The 21,277-nt window shown below is 42.9% G+C and overlaps 1 protein-coding gene across 4 annotated transcripts in view; it reads right to left on the bottom strand.

Annotated features, from left to right (window-relative positions):
• The window catches only part of myocd (myocardin), a 122,895-nt gene that overhangs the window by 4,315 nt on the left and 97,303 nt on the right, over window positions 1–21,277 (bottom strand). The window contains exons 1-10 of one of the 4 annotated variants that reach the window (XM_004569680.2): window positions 20,480–20,902; window positions 14,199–14,264; window positions 8,138–8,293; window positions 4,684–4,868; window positions 3,708–3,812; window positions 2,975–3,318; window positions 2,666–2,822; window positions 2,026–2,568; window positions 1,117–1,620; window positions 221–367 (exon numbers count right to left, since the gene is read on the bottom strand). In XM_004569680.2, the coding sequence (XP_004569737.1) occupies window positions 221–367; window positions 1,117–1,620; window positions 2,026–2,568; window positions 2,666–2,822; window positions 2,975–3,318; window positions 3,708–3,812; window positions 4,684–4,868; window positions 8,138–8,293; window positions 14,199–14,264; window positions 20,480–20,534 (2,262 nt within the window). In that variant the 5' untranslated portion in view covers window positions 20,535–20,902. Of the gene's footprint in view, window positions 1–220; window positions 368–1,116; window positions 1,621–2,025; window positions 2,569–2,665; window positions 2,823–2,974; window positions 3,319–3,707; window positions 3,813–4,683; window positions 4,869–8,137; window positions 8,294–14,198; window positions 14,265–20,479; window positions 20,903–21,277 lie in introns of those variants that run through there. The other 3 variants (XM_076887209.1, XM_004569681.2, XM_004569682.2) reach the window with 3 other exon arrangements.

Below are 21,277 nucleotides of genomic sequence, written 5' to 3'. Positions count from 1 at the left end.
TAAAGGAAATGTCACTGACATGTCAAGGAATATATGATGAAAACTGATATGAAGTTATGACAAAATGAACTTCACAACAAAAGACAATAATACACAGAGACAGGCCACAAATGGAGAGAAGAAAGGAAAACAGTAACATACATGTGAGATGATTCAGCTGAAGTAAATGATGCTGATGTGACGATGCTGTAAAATGCTGGTCATGTGGATAGAAAATTACCTTTGGTTGCATGTTCTGGCTCTCAGCCTTAGCAGGGCTGCTGTTGTTGAGGCCACAGTCAGCTGAGCTGGGATAGACTCCCTGAAGACCTCTTTGGTTGGAAGGATAGGAGCAGTTTATAGGCGGACCGCCACTCTTTTGCTGCATCTAGTTAGCCAAAAATAAAATGCCCCAAACACGTTAGAAATCAACAAAAGAAGAAAAGAGTAAAAAAAAACCACCTAAACTAAAGAGAGCATATTTTGTATATGAAATAAATATTTACATATACTGTTTTGAACATGTTTTCAGAGATGCAGATGATGGGAAATTGTAAAAGCTAATGCTAGTTACATATGTTTCTGTGCTAGTTGGTGGCTGCCCACATTTAAAAATGTAGATAAGTATTATGTCGGTTTTCTTTAACTTTTATACTATAATATACATTTACTTATGCAGCCCACTGATGATGATGATGCCTAATGATTTTGGTGATCTCATGACAGCAAATACAGGAATATATAAATGCTAAAAGAAATCACAATAAAAATCAGAATATCCATAGAAAATAAAGAAATAGCAATATAAAGCTAAACAAACCTTGATTAGGTTATGTTTTTGGTAGCGTTTGTTTGCGTCCATATCATTCTTTCTGTCTCTAAACAGGATAGTTTGATAAAACTTCGTAGGGGTGTAAAGTGGGGTCATGTTAAAACATTGGTTAAATTATTGTCTCAAATCCACCATGGTCTTCAAGGTAAACATCTCAAAGTACATTAGAAGAGAACAAAGAAAACTAAATAAATATATATAAAATACAATACTATTCCCTTAAAAGTAAATACTGCTTCTTGTTTTAATTATATTATCTAATAGAAGTCAGTAAAATGGTCATTCTAAATATAAAGGCATCATACCTGCATGTTGCATGCTCTGTTGTTTCCCTGGGTGTGGGGGTGACTACAGCCATCCCTCCCCAGTTGAGGAGACAGCAGGTAGGGGTTGTTAGGAGATGAAGGCTGTGGGCTGCTGGAAGATTTTCTGATAGGAGAGTCTTGCGGTGAGCACTGTGGGCTGAGGAAGGTGGACATAGCGGTGGGGCTGCCAGAGGCAGGGCCTGTATCCATACACTGTGGTCCCCCGGGAACCCCCATGTTGGTAATGGAGGAACCGCAGTGTCCCATATCCTCTCTGCAGCTACCAGGAGGGCACTTAGGCTGTTTAGGGGAGGACAGAGGGCAGCTGGAGGACAAAGACAAAGGCTCCTGCTTGATAGTCACCCCAAAAAAATGCTGCCCCATCATGGCTGGTGTCTGGTGCTGCTGGTGGTGCATGGGAGGATGAGATGCAGGAGGGACCGTATCCTGTGTTGCTCCATAGCAACGTTTTCTCTTGTGGAGTTGCATCTTTAGCTCTTCAACCTAATAAGCATGATCACAGAGCATTCAATTTACAACTCAATACTTTATAAATAATAACATGATTGATTGTTGCATTAGTATTAGATGCTGCAGTTTCATGGCTGCCTATGACATAGACTTGATAAATGAAAATTAGCCTTCTTAACATCTCTACTTTACATCCACCTGTTGACTAGCAAAGCATGTAGTGGTAGGTTTAAGAGCTTGAAAAAAAGCAGACTTTTCACCTCTCATTCAAGAAGCACTGACCTATTAATTAGTGTGTAATCACATGGCCCAAGTTGTGAAAAAAGTCATGGGTCCAGCTTTTGGTTTTAGACCTGAGGAACCTCGGATGAGAGGTGAAATGCCTTCATTCTCTTAAGATCCACCATGAAGTGTTAGGAAGCAGAAACAGATCATCACCTGTCTCTGCTCCTGGTGCAATTTCCACGTCAGCTCCTCGATCACCTTCTGCTTTTCCACCAGCATCTTGTCTTTTTCGGCTTCTACACCATCCATACCACCAACCTCCCCCATCCTCTGACCTGCCCCACCCATGCTGCCACCTCCTCCTCCCCCAAAGCCATCCTCCACGCCGAGCTGGGCAGGAGATGGATGAAGGGCAAACTGTGTTGGCGAAGACATGGGCACATCGCTGAAGCTGTCGGGGAGTGAACCGCTGAGGGACAGCTCAGAGGAGGCCGGCGAGATGGGTGGGGTGGAGGAGGTGCTGGGGTACTGGTAATAGCCTCCCTGGGACAGAGCACTGGAGGAGGATGGGGACTGGTAGGAGGACAAGGACCCTGTGGGTGTGACAGGAAAGGTCATGGTGGTGATATCAGAGGATCCCGAGGGCGAGGAGCCGGTGTTGGAGTCTTTGAAGGGCCGGAGTCGCTCGATGAGGGCAGTCTTGGTGCCTGAGACAGGCATGCCACGAATACGCAGGTGCTGCCTCAGCTCTGAAACCTTGCAGGGCAAAAGAAAAAAAAGGAGAATAAAAAGGATTACATATGTATGTTAAGGAGAGAAGATTGTCAGAATGTTCCTCTCTAGTATCACCTACTTTTAGGTCATCCAGATTAGATGGCAGGGGCCCAGGTTTGACTTGTGCGATGTTGCTTTGGTTGGGGAATGTGTTCTTGACTGGAGAGGATGAGTTACTGTTGGCTGTGCTCGACGGGGCACTGGAACTACAAGCCGATAGTTGCTCACTGACTCCTCTGGAATGGAGCAATTGAAGAAGATTACCCAAAAGTAATTTTTGGATCACACTTAAGAGTAAGATGTAGCATTACTTTTATTAACCCCCCCCCCTACACAAGTTTGCAGTAGATAATTTGAGGAGATTTCGTCAGATATGTTCTCTACTTACTTCTGGGTGTGAGCTGGTGTGTGGGGTTGATAGCTGAAAGTGGGCTGCCTCTGCTGAGCCTGAGCCTGAGACTGGGCTTGGGCCTGCGTCTGCGGAGTGTGGGTATGCGGATGTTGCGACTGCTGTGTCTGCGATTGCGCATGAGTGTGTTTCTGCTGGCTGAGAATCTGCAGCTGCAGGAAGAGCTGCTGCTGCTGGAGGAGTCGGGCGTAGGCCGAATCCATGGGTGGAGGGGACTTCTCTGCCTTCTGGTCTGGAGGAATGTACTGGTGGTACTTGAGCTTTTTGACTTTAGGCTTCACATCTTTGGGCTTCTTGTGACGGTTCTTGTCGGAAGATTTAGACTGGTGGTAGAGAGGACGAGAAAGTCTGAGTTAGGGTTAGAAATTCATTTGTTAAAGTTAAGAATGTAAATGGCCTGCATTTGTATAGCGCTTTACTTAGTCCCTAAGGACCCCAAAGCAGTCATTCACCCATTGGTGATGGCAAGCTACATTGTAGCCACAGCTGCCCTGGGGCGCACTGACAGAGGCGAGGCTGCCGGACACTGGCGCCACCGGGCCCTCTAACCACCACCAGTAGGCAAACATTGGGTTAGTATCTTGCCCAAGTTCGATCCCAGGCTGCTCCAGGCTGGGATCGAACCACCAACCTTATGGTTAGTGGCTGACCTGCTCTGCCACCTGAGCTACAGCCAGGTGGCAGATGATAGTGAGTTTAATGACAAACTGACCTTGACGATAGCAGGAACAGGTATTGGGGGAGTAGTCTGGCTGTTGTTAGCACCAGAAAGCCCCTCATCCTGGCTTTGATCAGGGGGGTCTCTGCTTACACCACCCTATCCACAAATAAAAACAAAGTACATTTACTTTTCCAGGCTGAAGTTAAAGAAATAATTACTAAAGTATAAAGTGTTTCAGTTTAGACGTAAAGAATAGTTTTCTTCTCGCTTCATTTGATAAACTGGTCTGTTGAGCTCAGTTTCACTCAAAGAGGTTTAACCTTGGAGTTGTTTTATCGTATCCACTCTACTGACAGACATCTGGTTCCAAACAATACTAAACAAGCACATGGCAGGATGTAATAAAAGTGAACGACTGTATTTACGCAGCTATTTTATAGTCTTTGGCAACTTTTTTGCTATTGTTGCCTTAGATTTCATGCATTTTGCTCTGACTGTATCTGTTTTCTTCTCATTTCTTCTTTTGGAAATGACAGTTTATAATCCAAATAGAATAATTATCCCTAAAATGCTCATGTATTGATGTTTCCTCCGCAAAAGTATTCCAAAAAGCTTTAAACAAACCTTTGGGACTGACATGACGCACAGAGGGATGATGATTCAGTTGGAACATTTAAGAGGCAGAGGTCTAAGAGATATAAACAATTGTGTTCTGGCACAAATTTCAGTTGAGGGACCGTTTCTGTTGGTGACCGTTGGAATGAGGTCACCGTGAGTGAAAGGTAAGCAGCAAGCACATAAAGGCAGCTGTGCCGCCAGCATGGCTCAGCATGCAGGAATGTGACACCTGCCTATGTCAACTCAGTCCAACAGTGGAAAACAGAGGATGTGCAGCTCACTCTGCTACCACAGGAGGGCAGCAGAAATAAACTGGTGGTAATCATAGCTGCTCAGTGTGGGAGCTTGAGTGAAAGAAATGGATAGAACAAAGGAGAGGAGAGGAGGCGTGTTTGTGTGTTTTTTTGACCTGTCGTTCGCTGGTGAGGGCAGGTGAGGACGAGGAGGAGGCCGTACTGCCGACAGCCTCAGATGAAGGGCAGGCCGAACCCTGCGACTCATCACTGTGGTGCTGCTCTGGAGACAGACTCTCGCTGCTGCTGTCCTCCTCAAATGCATAGGAGTCCTCTTGCTTAGGGAGCTTACCATGGTTTACTGCAAGAAGAACAAAAACAGAGATACGTGGGGGTGTCAGCGATGTAATATCTATCAGCCTAGACCCCTTTTACACCTAGAAACAAAACAAAACAAAAACTGTAAGTGCACACAGAATGCATTCGGATCGTCTTCAATCTGCCAGGCGTGCGTTGTTATCAGACATAACAGAAATCTGCACAGTGTGACTACAGCCTAAAGGAAATGATCCACATAGAAACTTTAAAGATCACCTAACCTAACAGTGTCTAGCAGCATTGCTACAATTGACATGGGATGTACCATCTAACTCATTTGCATACTGAGACACACATCAGGGCTGTTACAATATTACTATGCTCAAAAAAATTCCACATAACATTAGTACAATCTGTGAAGAAAATTTGGAAAAATGTAGATAGGTGAATTAAACTAAAGTGCAAAATCTAACCAGAACTAAAAGCAAAGCAAGTATAAACTGTCACAGTCATCATCGATATACAATTATCACAAGACCTATGATTCAAGACACTAAGAGCACATTTTAATAACCGAGCATGCTTCAATATGTTCCTTCCAGTTTTTTATAGCCTGGATATTACAGTTATTGAAACAGCCAATCAGTACTGCTGCCTCCAGCCGGCTGACAGTCAGACTTTACCACCAAACTACTTCATCTGCAATCTAAAACAGCAAATGACCAGTCGCAAGACTATTGTGTTCAACCTCAACCTGTTGTTTTAGTGGAAACGGTTCTCAGTTTAACACGCTGTTATGTTACTCCAGCACTGTATCTGTGGAGGTTCAATCATTCTGTGCTCTGTAGTTTTAAATACACCAGGCTTTAGTTACACGTGCTGCTGATAGGGTAAGACCTTTGTCCCACAAACCAAATGACAGCAGAATTTGTCCAAAGCGCCTTGAACACCATTTCAAGAAAACATTTCATTCAATCCACAAACCACTGGACCCTTTTCACATCTGTTTTTGTGAAACATTTTTTTTACCTGCTCCTTGGCTGATTGGATGCATACTGCATGCTGCACACAATGTATGTGAGCAGAGGTATTCACACACTGCCTGTCACTCACACCTAGTACAGCACTCAGCTCGGAGGTGTTACGCTGTGTGGGTAAGACACTCACACAACCACTTTACCTCTAGAACGCTCCTGATTGGCTGGCCCGATAGGGAACTCAGCTTTGATTGGGGTAGTTAAGAGCAACTATCTAATGGAGCTGAAGGGACAGAGCCAGGGAAGGAGGTGGTAAAGGCTGGAGTGTGTGTGTGTGTGTGTGTGTGTGTGTGTGTGTGTGTGTGTGTGTGTGTGTGTGTGCGCGCTGAGAGGTATAAGATTCTCTTTTTGTATCCAAACATGTGACAACCAGGAACAGATTCTGGTTTCCATCACAGTACCAGGTCCATTCTGTGCAACTCTATGACCTTGCAGTACACACAAACACACACTCGGCGAGCTTACTGCACAGCTTAGTAAATAGCATTGTCCTAAATGCCATTTCCTCCCACCTGTTCATGTTTAAGTCTGTAGGGAAAAACACCAACACGGTCTGTGTGTGAATTTACTCGGTGCATTTTCGCTCTGCTGCACAGTCCAGGACTCTTTAAGATAATTTGTTGTCACCGGGAGATTGAGTTGGCAGAATTACAGGAAATCTGCACGCCACGTACGCTTCCTCTTTTCACATGGCTGGTTTACAAGCTATGGCGGGTCAGGCAGTTTCCAAAATTACCAGACAGAGGTTGAAACAATCACTGGGAGTGTTATGTAGGGAGATATAGAGCTTTAAGGTGAGGGGTTAATGCTGCAGGCAAAGGGGGCGGGGTGGGGGTCACAACAGCCTGGTCCTGTCACGTAGTTTTGTAGGTGGCTGATTGGAGCCAGTCAGAGCACAGACAAAAGAGGGGGGTGGGGGGAGGATGAGCAGATAGGTCCAAACATACAGGCAGGTACGCCCACACATGTGGCAAAGGATGCACTCTACACGCACACACATCGCAGACTTCTAAAGAAAAAGGGTGGACCCAAATACAGCTGCTGTTCATCTCGATAAACGGAGATCCCCTTCTCCGGCAGAGGTATTATAAACCAGCTGACCGCAGCCTGCCGGCTCCTTTGTGCAACATGTTTACTGGAAGCTTAAGGAGGCAAACATAAAACCGCTCAAACAGCAGAGTCGAAAGAAAACTCGCTGCACTGCTAAGAACAGAGAGAGTGAGTAACATGTTGGACCCAAACAGTGTGAGATGTGAGCGGCGTGGTGGGACAGCTCCGGCCCTGCGCTTCACGCAGTGCTAAATCTTTGTTTAAGCATACACGATGCACCGAAGAGCACTCCTCAAACACTTGAGTCCATAATAGACATTTGTAAATGCTGATTGCTAAGCACCTTTTTTTTTTTTTACATGGATTTTCTTTCTTTCTTTCTGGCTACAAACACAAATGTTCATTTTAACAGCCCTCATCCCTGTTAAGGCATTCAAATTTAATGTACAAAGAAGAATACTTTGATGCATAGGTGGTCCACTAATCAAGACCAGAATTCAAATTTTGACTTGAATAATGCATTTTGATATGCCTTACAAAGCTTGACTGATCAGAAAGATAAACAAGAACACATGGGCAGGTTGTGAAAAATGCTTGTTCAGATGGTTTATATCCCTCATATTTTGTGGTAATACCAGTGTTTTATTAATAGAAATAAGGAATAGTGATAGTAATTAATAGTTTTAGTAATTTTAGTGTTTAAAACAATTCCTCTAAAATTCCTGTGTTTCCTGAAACACTGTAATATTTTCCCAAAATAGACTTTGCTGGAGAGTGCAACATTAGCGTGGTTCACATATGCAAAAATAGACCAGGTTAAAATAAAGAGAAATATCATTGCTCATACCTATAAACTTGACTTTAGCACATGACTCTCCAGCACGAGAGAAAAACAAAAGGGGTTGTGATGCATTGAAGACTCTGATCTGTGCAGACCCTTTGAAGGTCTTATCATTTGGAATAATCCGTTTCTCCTGTTAGAAGACTAAACGATGTGACCGACGTAGCAGTGCAGTCCACTCAAGTACAATGCTCGTTTGAGTAGCTTACAGTCTGCCTCATTAATGAGTACACACAGTCTGTCAGTTAGAAGGGCCCTTTTACACAAAACAAACTCTACACCTAAACTTTAGTTCCAAACACACAAGCATATAAACGCACAGGCTAAGGCGCAGCGGGTGTTAAAGTCGGGTTACACCACGTGGCGGCGTCTCTCCACTGATACCTGTCATCGTGATGGCAGAGTCTAGGGGAATGATATTCTTTTGCACCAGCTCCATGGGCCCTGGCCTGAGAGCCAACTTCTTATTCAAGTCCTCGGCGAGCTGGGCTCGCTTTAGCCTCAGCTGGGCTTCCAGATTGGAGCCGCCTGAGGCCGGGTCTGGATAACACAGAGCAGGACCACAACATCAACGACATGGGACACACCAGGGAAACACTACACTAAAGGAGTGGAGAGTAATGAAGTACATGCTTAAAAGTATATTTTTATGTTTGCAGTTGAAAGTATACTTTGATATAATGCACTTTAGCCGTGATCACAAAGATCCTTAATCCATTTGTTTGACAGTGACTCTTATTACTTTTAAAGATTTAGATGGTCTATGTTGTCCAGAATAACTTACACCGATCATGCATAACATTATGACCACCTGCGTAATATTGCCCGGTCTGCCTTAGCCTGGTAAAACAGCCCTGACCTATTGAGGCATGGACTCCACTAGACCCCTGAAGGTGTGCTGTGGTATCTGGTACCAAGTTGTTAGCAACAGAATTTGGAGGTCAAGTCAACTCAAACTTGTGCTCCTCAAATCATTTTGCTTTGTGGCAGGGCGAATTACCAAAGTTTTCCCAGCAGGACATTTTCCAAAGCATCACACTGCGTCCGCTGGCTTCCCTTCTTCCCATAGTGCATCCTGGTGTTCAGCTAATCAATGCACACTCCAGACTGGGAGCCTCCCACAGGAGATGCTCTGACCCAGTCGTCTAGCCGTCACAATTCGTTCCTTCTCAGACACACTCAAATCCATACACTTGTACATTTTTCCTGCTTCTAACCAATCAACTTTGAGGACAAAATGTTCACTCGCTCCCTAATATATCCACCCCAGTAACAGGCGCCATGATAAAGAGATCATCAAAATGTTATTTACTTCACCTGTCAGAGCGAATTATGGTATGCCTGATCAGTGTATAATGACTCCATAAGCTAGTTAATAATGGCTCCACCTTACCCTGATACTACATGCTAACATGAAAAGATCTCTGATAAGTATGCAGTAACGATTTTGAGCATCTTCCAGATATAACTTTCAAACAATTCTGAACTAATGTTGAAATTCATTCAAAAACAAACCATATAACCCGATCCTTCAATACACCGTTACTGCGGTCATTTCTTAGAGGATTCAGGTAACTGACAGTGTCACTGGTGATCTATAAGTGGGATAATGTCCTGCAATTAATGAGCGTGGGCTCTGTGTCTGCATTTTTATGCAATCCTTCTCCTCCTCTCCACCGTTCGGTGTGTCTGTTCTACGACTATAAACACAGATGATTTCTTCGCGTCTCAAGAGCAAGCTGTGAGAAAGCACAACTTGGCGGTTAAGCTGGCACACTTCCACTGCCCTACTTGAAAGACAAGTTAAGGTCACAAGGCTGTTTTTCAGTAGCAAAAAGAAAACGTTGCATTTTAGGAATGCACCTGCAGCACACCACGAATTCATAACAGCAGATCTGCTTTTCCTGTACGCAGAGAGATTCTGCTCATAATATTTCTACACTTTTCCTTCTTTCCTTACAGAACATTTACCTGTAACTTGATTGGGGTATTTTTATAACCACGTATGGATGACAACTGTGATATTTAAAAATATTATATCAATAATGTCAGTAATTATAAGAATATGGCAAATAACTCTTTGTGTATGCTTTGTTAATACAGACTTTAGTTTTTCGTCTTATTGTGAATGTTGTCGTTACAACACCCACAGTAACCAAAGTTATAGATGATGTTTAGAAGTAACAAACTACAATAATTTTGAAGTGATATCAGGGCTTTTTCCTCATCTGTTTATTAAATTCCAGAGTAAAATGGTCTTCCATTTCAACCTCTGTTCCCTTTTTTATCATATCATTATTAATCTACACACTTCTGCATTCAGCTGCTATCTCCACACTTCTTTTATCCTCCAATAATCAATATTTACATTTTGGATCAGCTGTAATATCAGTCCAGCTGCTTTTACTCCTAGTACAGTCTGAATACTAGAAAAATAAATGGAGAGGCTCTAATTAAAGGGTTGCAGTGGGTAAGATTTTCAACTTTCTACAATCTATCTCTGTTAAATCCTGGATAAATAATCAGGGCCAGAGCTAACCTGGCTTGGCCTACAATCTGTCCGCAGCACTTGCAGGACTGATTACCAAGCAGTGCGGAGAGCGCACCAGATCAGTTTGATTATCTGAGTCCAAGAAAGAGCAACAGCACTTATTTGGTCAAATATAATTTTAGTGGGATATTTCAGAGGGATGACATAGGATCCAGCGCCAACAAAGAAATGAATGATACTGAGCTTTGTGCTGGACAAGTTAGAGAGAGTATTAGTGTCTGATGAAAAACGGATCTGAAATGTAATGCTTCAGAGGAAAAATGGGTTTCATCAAAATCAAGATTAATGTTCAAATATTAGGCATTTTTAAACTTTAGATAAAGCAAATATTATGCTAAAGATCTCAGTCAAAATAGACATCTATCAATCTCTGACAAAAGAAGACGAAAAAAAGGAAGAGGCAGACGTTACTAAAACAGGATGAATGAGAAAGGAAAACACAGAAAGAAGGAAGGAGCAGCATCAGGAGGTAGAGAATAAAATCTCTGGCTCTCTTCCACAGCATGTCTTTATCCTGTCTTCCTTCTCTCACCCCAACTGGTCATGGCAGATGGCCCCGCCCCTCCCTGAGCCTGGTTCTGCCGGAGGTCTCTTCCTGTTAAAAGGGAGTTTTTCCTTCCCACTGTCGCCAAAGTGCTTGCTCATAGAGGGTCATATGATTGTTGGGTTTTTCTCTGTATGTATTATTCTACGGTCTACCGTACAAATATATAAAGCGTCTTGAGGCGACTGTTGTTGTGATCTGGCGCTGTATAAATATAAATAAAATTGAATTGACTTGAAAATAAGAAAGAAATATGTTAAAAGAGAGGACAATGAAGTAGATTAAGAATGATTATCATTGTATGTTAGAAGTTTTGATACTTCCAGAAAATGAAGAACATAAAGAGCAAAAAAAAGAAAAATATTCAACACAGACAAATTCTGAACTCAAAAAGGGGAGGGACAGGAAAAAAGGTAAATTTAATTCAATTTAATTATATTTGTATAGGACCGAATCACAACACAGTTCTGTATAATTGTAAGGCAAAGACCCTACAATAATACAGAGAAACTCCCACAATCAGATGACCCCTTATGAGTAAGCACTTGGCGACAGTGGGAAGGAAAAACTCCCTTTTAACAGGAAGAAAGCTCTGGCAGATCCAGACTCATCTGCAGTGGGGGTTGGGGGTGAAGGGATGTTAAAATAAAAAAACAAAAAAACAAAAACAATGTTGGGAGCATGAAAAGGAGCAGAAAAGAAGAAAAAAGAGATTCGATTTGAGTAGAAGGAAAAACACTGAGGTGGGTAATACAGATGATCCGCTGTGGCTGCACGCCCCATTCCTCTGAGAGAGAGTGGAGAAGCATCAGCTGCTGTCATGGTCACGTCGGCGTTATCGTCTGTTTAGAACTTGGCCTGATGCGACTGCGCTGGTCTAATGTAACATGATCGGGTGAGTCTGAAGCTCACTTTTAAACATACAGTGCTCTTTAAACCTACTGCAGTACATTTAACTGCTGACTGTCATGCGTAAACACTACACAGAGAGGTTTGGTGCATTAGCTGGAATGATTCCTTTTGTGGTTCCATCCACTGAGGATTAAAGTCCTTCTGCTGTGGAAATGAACATTTTAAAGCAACAGAGAGCACAGTAAACCTGCAGCTACGGGCCTGTTATCTTTATGGGGAAATATTAGATTGTATGTGTGTGTCAAGTCAGACCTGTGGCCAGCAGGCAGACAGTGTGTGCTCCCATGCAGGCCACACGCCAGTCGGGCCCGAGAGGCCGTGGCGGATTCTTGAATAGTCTAATAAACACCAGATGTTCCCTGGGTAATATATACACAGACCCTGTGCCGTGTCCATCTCCCCCGAGCAGGAATAACACAGCCAGGCAGAGTCAACCAGCATCTGAGGGATCACATCGACAGCAGCAGAAGCGGCAGTCGCAGGAGGAGGAGGACGTTGTGCCCTCCTCAGAAATGCCGGATTTTTTTTTGGGAGGACGGATGATGTTTTGAAGAACGATAAGACATCTAGTGTGTGGGTGTATGACAAACAGCACAAATACGAGTCCTTGCAACGTCTCTCAGATCTGCACCACCGCCTGCAATCAAGAGATAAACAGCCAATTGAAATTTCTTTTTTAAAAGAGTGCTTGGAGCCCTGCTGGCCAATTGTGTTTCTCGTTGCTGCCTTATCTGTGACAGACTCCTAGAAACTGATAGGGGCTCGCCGGGCCCCTGGATTCCGTTCCCCCGCACACTTACCAGAGGTTTATCTTGAGGCTGGAGCCTCTGTGAAATGGCGAACGGTGCCAGAGATATCATTCAACAAATCCCCAGCCTGTAGTCCAGGTCACCCGGTCCCCTTGTTGTTTCTACATGCAAGGAATCGAGGGGGGGACAAAACCAGCTTGCTTGCATGGCTCACTAATTCCATGTTTCCCGAGATGACTTACGAGATGCTTTAAAGTAACAGGAATAGATAAAAATCTCGATTTTATGAGTAGCTGTCTGCTGTGTTGTAATGTCGCACACTAAACAAACTACTTTCTCATGAATATTTGAAATTTATCTCTCGCGTGGCGTGTGTTGGCAGTCACAGCTAACCCGAAAAGCTGCAAACATCCACTAAGCTGACCTGAAGAAAAGGAGGGAACATCAATCGCAGCAAGGGTGAAGATTTAAGAGGTTGCTCAGTACAGTCAGGTCTATGTGTTCTCATCACTATGACTTACGTGCTCTTAAAAGCACAAAGCCTCTTTATTGTAAATGCGGCCTGCACGCTCAGTTGTTGTGTTTGGGCATGCCTCTCAGCGCCGGGCTGTAAACAGGTGCCACCTCTTGTGAATCTGGCCTCCTAAGCTGTTTCTTCTGAGGCCGAATGTCCTCTTCCAGCACAAGAGCATTCCTCGGCGGTCACTTACAATCTTGTCTGCCTGTTCTCGGGCTGCAGCCACTATCTGGCCGTCTCTTTCTCCTCTGCTCTGTAGCATAAAGCCACCTGCTTTCCTTGGTTCTGGATTTATTCATCTCCACTATCTAGATATGTGCTTTGTTGTGTTTTTGCTGCCTGTTTCATTTTGCTTTCTCTCTTTAATACGGCTGGATTCATGTTACACGTCCATCAGTAACATATATGTACTGTGAAAAATTGTCCATGAGACTGTGGATCTCTTTCTTTTTGTCTCTCTTTTGACTAACAGCTGGTATCTGTTTTTATAGTTTTCATTTCAGGCCTACATCTAACTATTTTTTTTCCCTTTTCTCTTTAAATGTCAAGCAGTATGTCAGACTCAAGGATCCGATGCATGTGAAACTCGGGCAGTTGGTGCTTCTCACAACCTCATTCCTGGATTTTCAAAATAATACTGATTGAGCCAAGGGGACCTAGGGCAAATTTGAAAAATGCAGTAACTGCTCATATTTCCCACAGTGAACTGCGCCATCCACCACACACCCGAGGACAAAGCACACAATATTTGTTTTTTCACTGCTCTAAATTATTGAAAAAAAAACCCCAAATTAATTAAAAACAGTTTTAAAGCTCACTAATATTTTTGTTGGTAATGGAACAAGTCTAATGTTAAAGGAGTGCCTCACATAAATGAATGTAAAAAATTCAGTTACCTATCAACCTCGTATTTGCATGGAAGCAGAACACTCATTTATCTTTTGGACAGATAAAACCTACATTATTTTAACAGCTAGACAGTCAGGGGAACTGACCTTTCACCTCTGTATCTAATTGCTAATTGGGACAAGTGTGATAAGTTGACATGCTTGAGTTTCTCACACTTTTTCCCTCTGACTGTCTGACTCACACTTAAGTCTGAAAGCATGTAAGTACATGTGTGTGTGTGTGTTTGGATGTGCAGCAGCTCCATGTTGGAAGGTGTTACTCACGAGGCATGATGCCTTGGTCTGCCAGCTGCTCTCGTGTCCTCCTCTGCTGAAGTCTTAACTGTAGGACTAAAGTTGGGGGTAGGAGGAGGAAGAGGAGGACAGATAAAGAGCGAAGGTGAGAAAGAGGTATGGAGAGACAGGAGAGGGACAGAGAAAAAGCAGGAAGAGGCTGAGAATACAAGCCACTTAAATCGGTATTTCAGAATGAAACTTAAAGTCGAATTAGCATAGTTTTACTCTGTCTGTGGGCTGGAATGAAAAGCTACCAGCATTCAATTTGTAGTCATTGAACAGATGCACATGGACACATACGTATGTGCACATATGCATACAGAAAACACACACAAAACAGCGCAGCTTGCTCACAAATATTTCTGTGAGCAGGATGTAGGGAATGATAAACACAGCTCCTGGCTTTTAAACAGATCTGCTCTGCAGTGTGTGGTCCACAGCATGTGCACACGTTTCACTGTGCCCTGCATGTGTGTGTGTGGGGGGGGAGTCTAGGTGGGAGTTTAAGGTCATAAACATAGAAACTCCTCAATGTCTGTTGGTTGAGTGCGTCTGTGATTTTGTTGCTTTCTCTTTCTTTCTTTGTCTGTGTGTGTTTTCCCTCCCCAGTATTATCTGAAGGTCTCCCGGTCAGATCCTGGATCCGACACATAAGTATGAAATGTTCCCTTTTCCCTGCACGGTCCTAATCATTTTCTGTCTCCCCTATTGTTAATTATCTCACTCAGGTGGTTTATATTCACGCAGCTCTGGCTGCAATCACACGTTTTATGAATTTCTTCCAGCCTTCCAGCTTTGATGTCATGTAACAACTTTCTTAACAGTTTGACTGTGTGTCAGCGAGCTCAGGCGCCACATCACAGGTCTCTCATGGGAGAGCACCTCAATTATGTAATATCAGGCCCTTCCCTTCATCTGACATCTGCTTTCGTTTACAGCGAGGGGGTCGTGACCTGCCGGTCGCGACATCCCGAAGAGCAAATGAAGGCATTAGTTGCCGATTGGAAGCTTACCAAAACATGTAACCGATACAATTTCTGACAAGGAAAAATGAGCACTTTCCTGCATGCAAATGTTGTCTCTTCTTTTTTAAGACCAGGTGACAGATGGAATGTAACTATAGCTAAATGATTTTTTATTCAACAAGCTTGCACTCATTTGAATCTAAAAATAACAGTTTAAGTTGAACAGTACTGAGGGTAGCTAAGTCCTTGTAAAAGCAACATTTTCATTTTAAAATTTAGCACCGCCAGTAAGCCAGTAATGTAACAGTAACCCTTAAAGCATTCATTTATACTTATGCTATGAATCTATGTAGTTAAATGTAGCCTACGCAAGTAGCTGATAGCATTGCCAGAATTTACCAAAAACACGTGACATAAAAGTTACAAATGGACGTTGTATTTTGAGTCAAAAAAGTATTTGTTCCCCAAGGAAAACATGGCTGAGGAGGGATTTTGGCCCACTCCTTTTTATAGAAACTCTTTTTTTTCTTGGCTGCTGCACGGCAGCTCAAAGCTTCAGCTCCCTCTACAGAATTTCGGTAGGATTGAGGTTTGGAGACTCCACGAACATTATCAGAGTTATGGCTGAGGGAAGGACGTTCTTGTCTAAGATTTTGTGATACACGGCCATTGGTTGGCCCTTCAATGTGTTGAAGTTGTCCTCCACCCTTAGCAGAACAAGAGCCCCAGAACATAATGCTTCCACCTCCATGCTCGACTGTGGGGATGATGTTCTTTCTGTTATCCTCTCATCCTCCAAACACAGCAGGTACAGTTGATGCTAAAAAAAAAGAGCTTGACTGTAGTTTCATCTGACCACAGCGCTGTCTCCCACGCCTTCTTTGCATCATTTAGGCGTTCACAGGCCTGTGCATGCGTGTTCTTGAGCAGGGGCCCCTTGCAGACGCTGCAAGATTTCAGCCCATTATGGCGTAGTGTGTTACTAATAGTATTTTTTTGGTGACTGTGGTCCAACCGTCTTCATATTATTAACAAGCTTCTCCTGTGCAGCTTCACCTCATGAGACAAGATCCTGCATGGAGCTTCAGACTGAGGGTGACTGATGATGTTTTTATATTTCTTCCAACAGTTGCCACCATCTCATCAAGCTTCTTGGTGATGGTCTTGTAGCCCATTCCACCCATGTGTCCCTGTCTAGGGACCCTGTCCAGGGACACGTGGCAGCTCTTTGGTCTTGACCATGGTGGTGGAGAGGTTAGAATGGAAGAAATTGATTCTGTGACAAGTGTAATCTATACACGTAATGCGCTGAGATCAGACTGATTACAATCTGTGGGAACCAGAATTCTGTCTAGATCGTAGGGGATCAAATACTTATTTCACTCAGTAACTTGCTATTTTTATGCATTGTGTTTTTTCTGGATTTTTGGTTGATATTCTGTCTCGATTAAAATGACAGTCGTGAAAATTAAAGACTGTCCATTTGTTTGTAGGTGAGGAAACTTACAAATTTAGTAAGGGATCAAATAATTATTCCCCCTTCTATATATGCTTTAGAAAAAGGGCTTTAAAAAATAAAATAATTTCATTGTCAGACAAAAGACAGAATAACTGTTATTGTGAGCTGAAGAAACTTCCTCTTTGATTTTTTCTCTTCAAAAGCAGATAACCTGTGAAACTTTTAGGAGAGAGTTATACGCCTGAAACATTTGTCAGAGATCAAATATGAACAAATTTGATTTAAACACAGCATTATATGTATTCATAAAAATTAACAACAAACAAAATGAACAATGAACAAAATGACTTACGGAAATCAATGCGCTATCCAAACATCATGTCATGATACCGGGCTAACGTAACAATCAGCCTGAACAGCCTGAATCTGGTCGTACGTGCAAATTTTGTCTCTAATTTTCTTGGAAAAAGCCAGGTGAAACATCAGCTGCTCTTTATTATGTTCACTGACAGGTTATCAATAATTGTGCTTGGAAAAGCACAGCAGCTGCCATGTAATCTGCTCTTTCTCCCCAAAAGCTTTGCTGAGACCAAAGACTCGCTTGTCCTGATTGCAGAGTATACATGTTATAGAAAGTGGGCCAGAGCCAAGCTATGTAATCACAGATCACTGAACCATACTACGCCTCTCTGAATGTTGACTTTGAAACTGAAGACACTTGTTTTAACTTGGGCTTTCTTGACAATAAAGGACAGACAAACCCAATTTTTCAGATTTATAGTGCAAATAAATTGTCATTTGGCTTTGGTTTGCACCAGTGAAGTGCTGATAATTGCACAAGCCAGTTGAGTGATACTGTGATTTATTGTTCTGTGCCTCACACACTCACAGCCACCGCACTGAAGAAAGAACAAAAAAACAAAACAAGATAATAATAACACCTCACTTTTACACTTAAGCTCCAACACTGGTTGCATTTGTTACATGAATCCTCCTGAACTTTCCCTTAGTGCAATCAGGAATGTGTTCACGACAGATATATGGGTGTAACTGTATAACTTGTAATAAACAGGTATTCCTAAATGAAGTATTACGTTTATTTTAGTCTAATACCTCTGCATAAAGTGAAAATCCACCTTAAAACACAACTGGCATATTTTATTTCTACGGTCTTGGACAGTTGGAGTCAGGTTTGCGAATGCGAGCCAGGACCTGTGTGGAGGAGAGCCAACGCTCCACCATTAAGGTACAGTTTCTGGAGCGGCTCCATTGACAGTGAGTCATAGTGAAGAGTGGGGTAATAAGGACATTTGGATGTATGTTGAAGAAGGCGAAAAAAAATCTCACTTGCGTTCAGAAACACAGGTAAGACTGCAAATCATCGTCAGCAGAGCGTGTTGTGGGGTAGTCTCTCATTTCGTAACTTATTACCAACTTTGTCAGAAGAGACAAGAATTCTGCTGCAATTTTACCTGGTGACACGTTCGTTATAGCACAGCATTATAAATGCAAGATGAGACTAATTTAGTGCTAGTGTAGTGCAGCATTTAACATTAGAGATTTACTAAAAGAGAAGCAAAAGTGTTTTTTTCTACAAAAAAAGTAAAAGTGTTTTTTAAAATGTTATTGTAGGTTATTATAGCAAATTGTTGTTTTTTTTTTTATATCATTTAACTAGTGATTCTTACTTACAGCCTATTCTGATCACTTATTGAATAATACTTCAAAATAACTGTTGCAATTAGCGCCTGGAGGAGTCTCATGAAGGCTCTAGAACAGCGATAATTTCTTCAGTACGGACTTTCCTAAACAAAGAATAAACCCACAAATTTTGTCATGTGACTGCCTGCATGGTATGCTTATCCATTTAGTGCAGACTGCTGGTTCCTCCTGTTTTTTTAAGCTAAGTTAATAATTTCTTTTTTTTGCTGTGGGTCAGATGGATTTTTTTATTTTTTATAGATGACACCGGTGGAGTGAAAGGCTTATTCTGCTTTTAACTGATAAACTCACAGATCATATTTCAAACGTGACAAATACCACATCAAATGTTTGCCAGCTCAGAAAAGAACATCAAACTAAGTTTCCTGTTTTACTATTTCGATTTTCTCGGTGATCCAGGTTGAAAACATCCAGTGTGTTTATGTTTTATACATTTGGGATCAGAAGTGAAAATGGGTCTGAAATAGTTATATATTAAAGACAGCACATGTATGCACTGCTGATTTACATATGGTTAACATGTGGCACTGCATTTGACGTCTCTGTCATAATATTATGCAATGGTCTTGAGCTTAAGAGCATGGACTGTGGTCATTTGAGCTCTAAATCAAATCAGCATGAGAACTCGTCAGTACCTCACACACTCAGATTCGGCGCTCCGTGGGGAGCACTTAAATGAGATCTTTATCTTTCCTTTTAGCTTCAACCATGCGGTAGCAGTTCCCATGGCTTTGATTAGTTTGATTGTCATTTAAGCATGGTGCATAGGAGTGACAATTGCTGTGTAGTGTAAGTCAACGTACTTCATGTTAAAGAAACTGTAAATCCTTGACAGCAGATCATCTTCGACTTCCCCTGCCATCAGCAGTTATCACAGAGACATTTACGGGCAATTTTACTTCGCTTACGCACAACATTTCACTCATGCGCTCATAAATGAGCTCAAGCAGTCGCTTTTATCAGGCGGCATTAACTCCTGTGACTGTAATATCAAGCAAACTTTGGCATAAGGACAATATCTCTACATCTGTGTTGTATTATAACAAGCTATAGCACAAGGGTTAGAGCAACACAGACCCTGAGCAACCTTCATGAAAAGCCTTATGCTGCTTTTGAATCCAGCCTCTCATGCTCCCCAGAGCACCGGGGGTCATTTCCCACCCTACTGATGTGCTCTAAACAAATCAAAGGAAAAGCATCATTTAGCCTGCCATTTCTGGAACGCAATTACAGCTCACAGGCACACTGGAGGTAGCAACCAGAGCCACTACAGCCACCGCTTTGAAGCAGCTGCTTTTTGAGTGTAGAACAAGCTGAACAGCTACGATCAGTTGCAATTTCCTCAGGGAGGTGGCAGTGTTGCTCAGACTACAAACACACTGAAAACACACACGTGCGAGCTTAGACAAAGTATGTTCAAACTAAGGAAAGTGCGTGTGGGAATAAGAAAGTGACGGAATTAAGGAGTCTGTGTACGTGAAGGAGACAGATGGATACAAATCCCCAACATCTGATGTGTATTAGAAGGAGTTTAAGTCAGTGCTGTAGTCCAGACCCTTCCTCCCGCTTTGATATACTCAGGTACACGCAGTTTCCAATGCAGCCATATTTAGATAACCTTTGACCTCTAATCTCTTTTTATCAAAGCCTGAAAACGACAGTGTCTGACTGGCTTTCCTCAGCAGCAGCAGAGGGTTAGTGACTGGGACTGAACAAGTGCACTAACCTGTCTGAAACATCATTCTCTCTCGTGTCATTTACAAGGAGTTTGATGGACATCACGTCTGTAAATCCATCATACTGTGACAGAGTGACGGGAAGCTTTCTGACTCACGCCGACCTCGCTCTGCTATTCCTTGTGCCATCACATGCCAGCACTGTGTATTACACACACCTGTCACTCGGCTGCTGTTACTGAGGAGCACATTCTGAGTATCAACACAACTCATCCGCGAAGACAGACGAATGACACAACGTACGGAGAATTGTTTTCAAGTGCTGTTGGCAGACAAACTGTTTGTGCGGCTTCTGAGAATAAACACAGCTGTACACAGAAAGTGTTCATAAGTTGTGACAGAACAGAGAAGCAATAAAAGTCACGTTTCAGTCATCACTGGACTTACCCGATCTAAACTTGCTTCGTATTAGTATGGAGTGTTCAGAGCCCAGAAGAGTCATAATGCTTACAGTACAGTTCCAGTGTTCAAAAGTTGCAAAATAGCCACGCACACTCAAGAAGCAGTGACACTTTGACCCCGACCTCTGAACCCCACGCTGAGACGAGACCCAGAGCTGACCCAGCCTGGCTCATCAACAGATCTAGAGGAAAAGTGGCACAGCAAAAAAAAAAAACCAAAACAAAACAAACACTGGCTTTCCTGTCTTTCTCTCAGCCAGCGTGCACACCACCAGCAGCAGCCTTCCACTCTGCCTGCTGCTTTCTCTTCTCCGCTCACTCTCCCCCCGGTAGCTGATGTGGGAGTGTGTCTGTGAGTCTGTGGGCCTGAGAAAGCTTTGGTCCCATCTAGCTGTGAGATCTGAGCAGGGCCAGGGACAGCAGAGAGAGATATGCCCTGCTCTGGGAGTGGCTAGGCGGCCAGGGTTTCCTCCAAGCCCCGCCTGTCAGAGCCCAGGGGCAGGACAGGGTTTGGCTGATGATTTCTTCCTCCCTTGCCACCAGTGTAAATATATCAGCCTATCAGCCTTGTTGACTGTCATTAGAGAGGAGAGAGGGGGAGTTAGATGGGGAGGGAAATATCAAGATAGAGGAGCAGATAACGAAGTAGCAGTACAGCCAGGAGGAAGAAAGCGAGAAAAGCAGGAGTGGCAACAAGTTTCACTGGAGTATTCAATTCTTGTGCAATAAATAGAATGCATAAAAGCAATATTCAATAAACTTGTGATACAAATGTAGCAGTATA

The sequence above is a fragment of the Maylandia zebra genome, linkage group LG8 (genome assembly GCF_041146795.1).
Source record: "Maylandia zebra isolate NMK-2024a linkage group LG8, Mzebra_GT3a, whole genome shotgun sequence".
NCBI lineage: Eukaryota > Metazoa > Chordata > Actinopteri > Cichliformes > Cichlidae > Maylandia > Maylandia zebra.
Note: the sequence above shows the minus strand (reverse complement) of the source record. Positions and strands in the feature narration are given on the sequence as shown.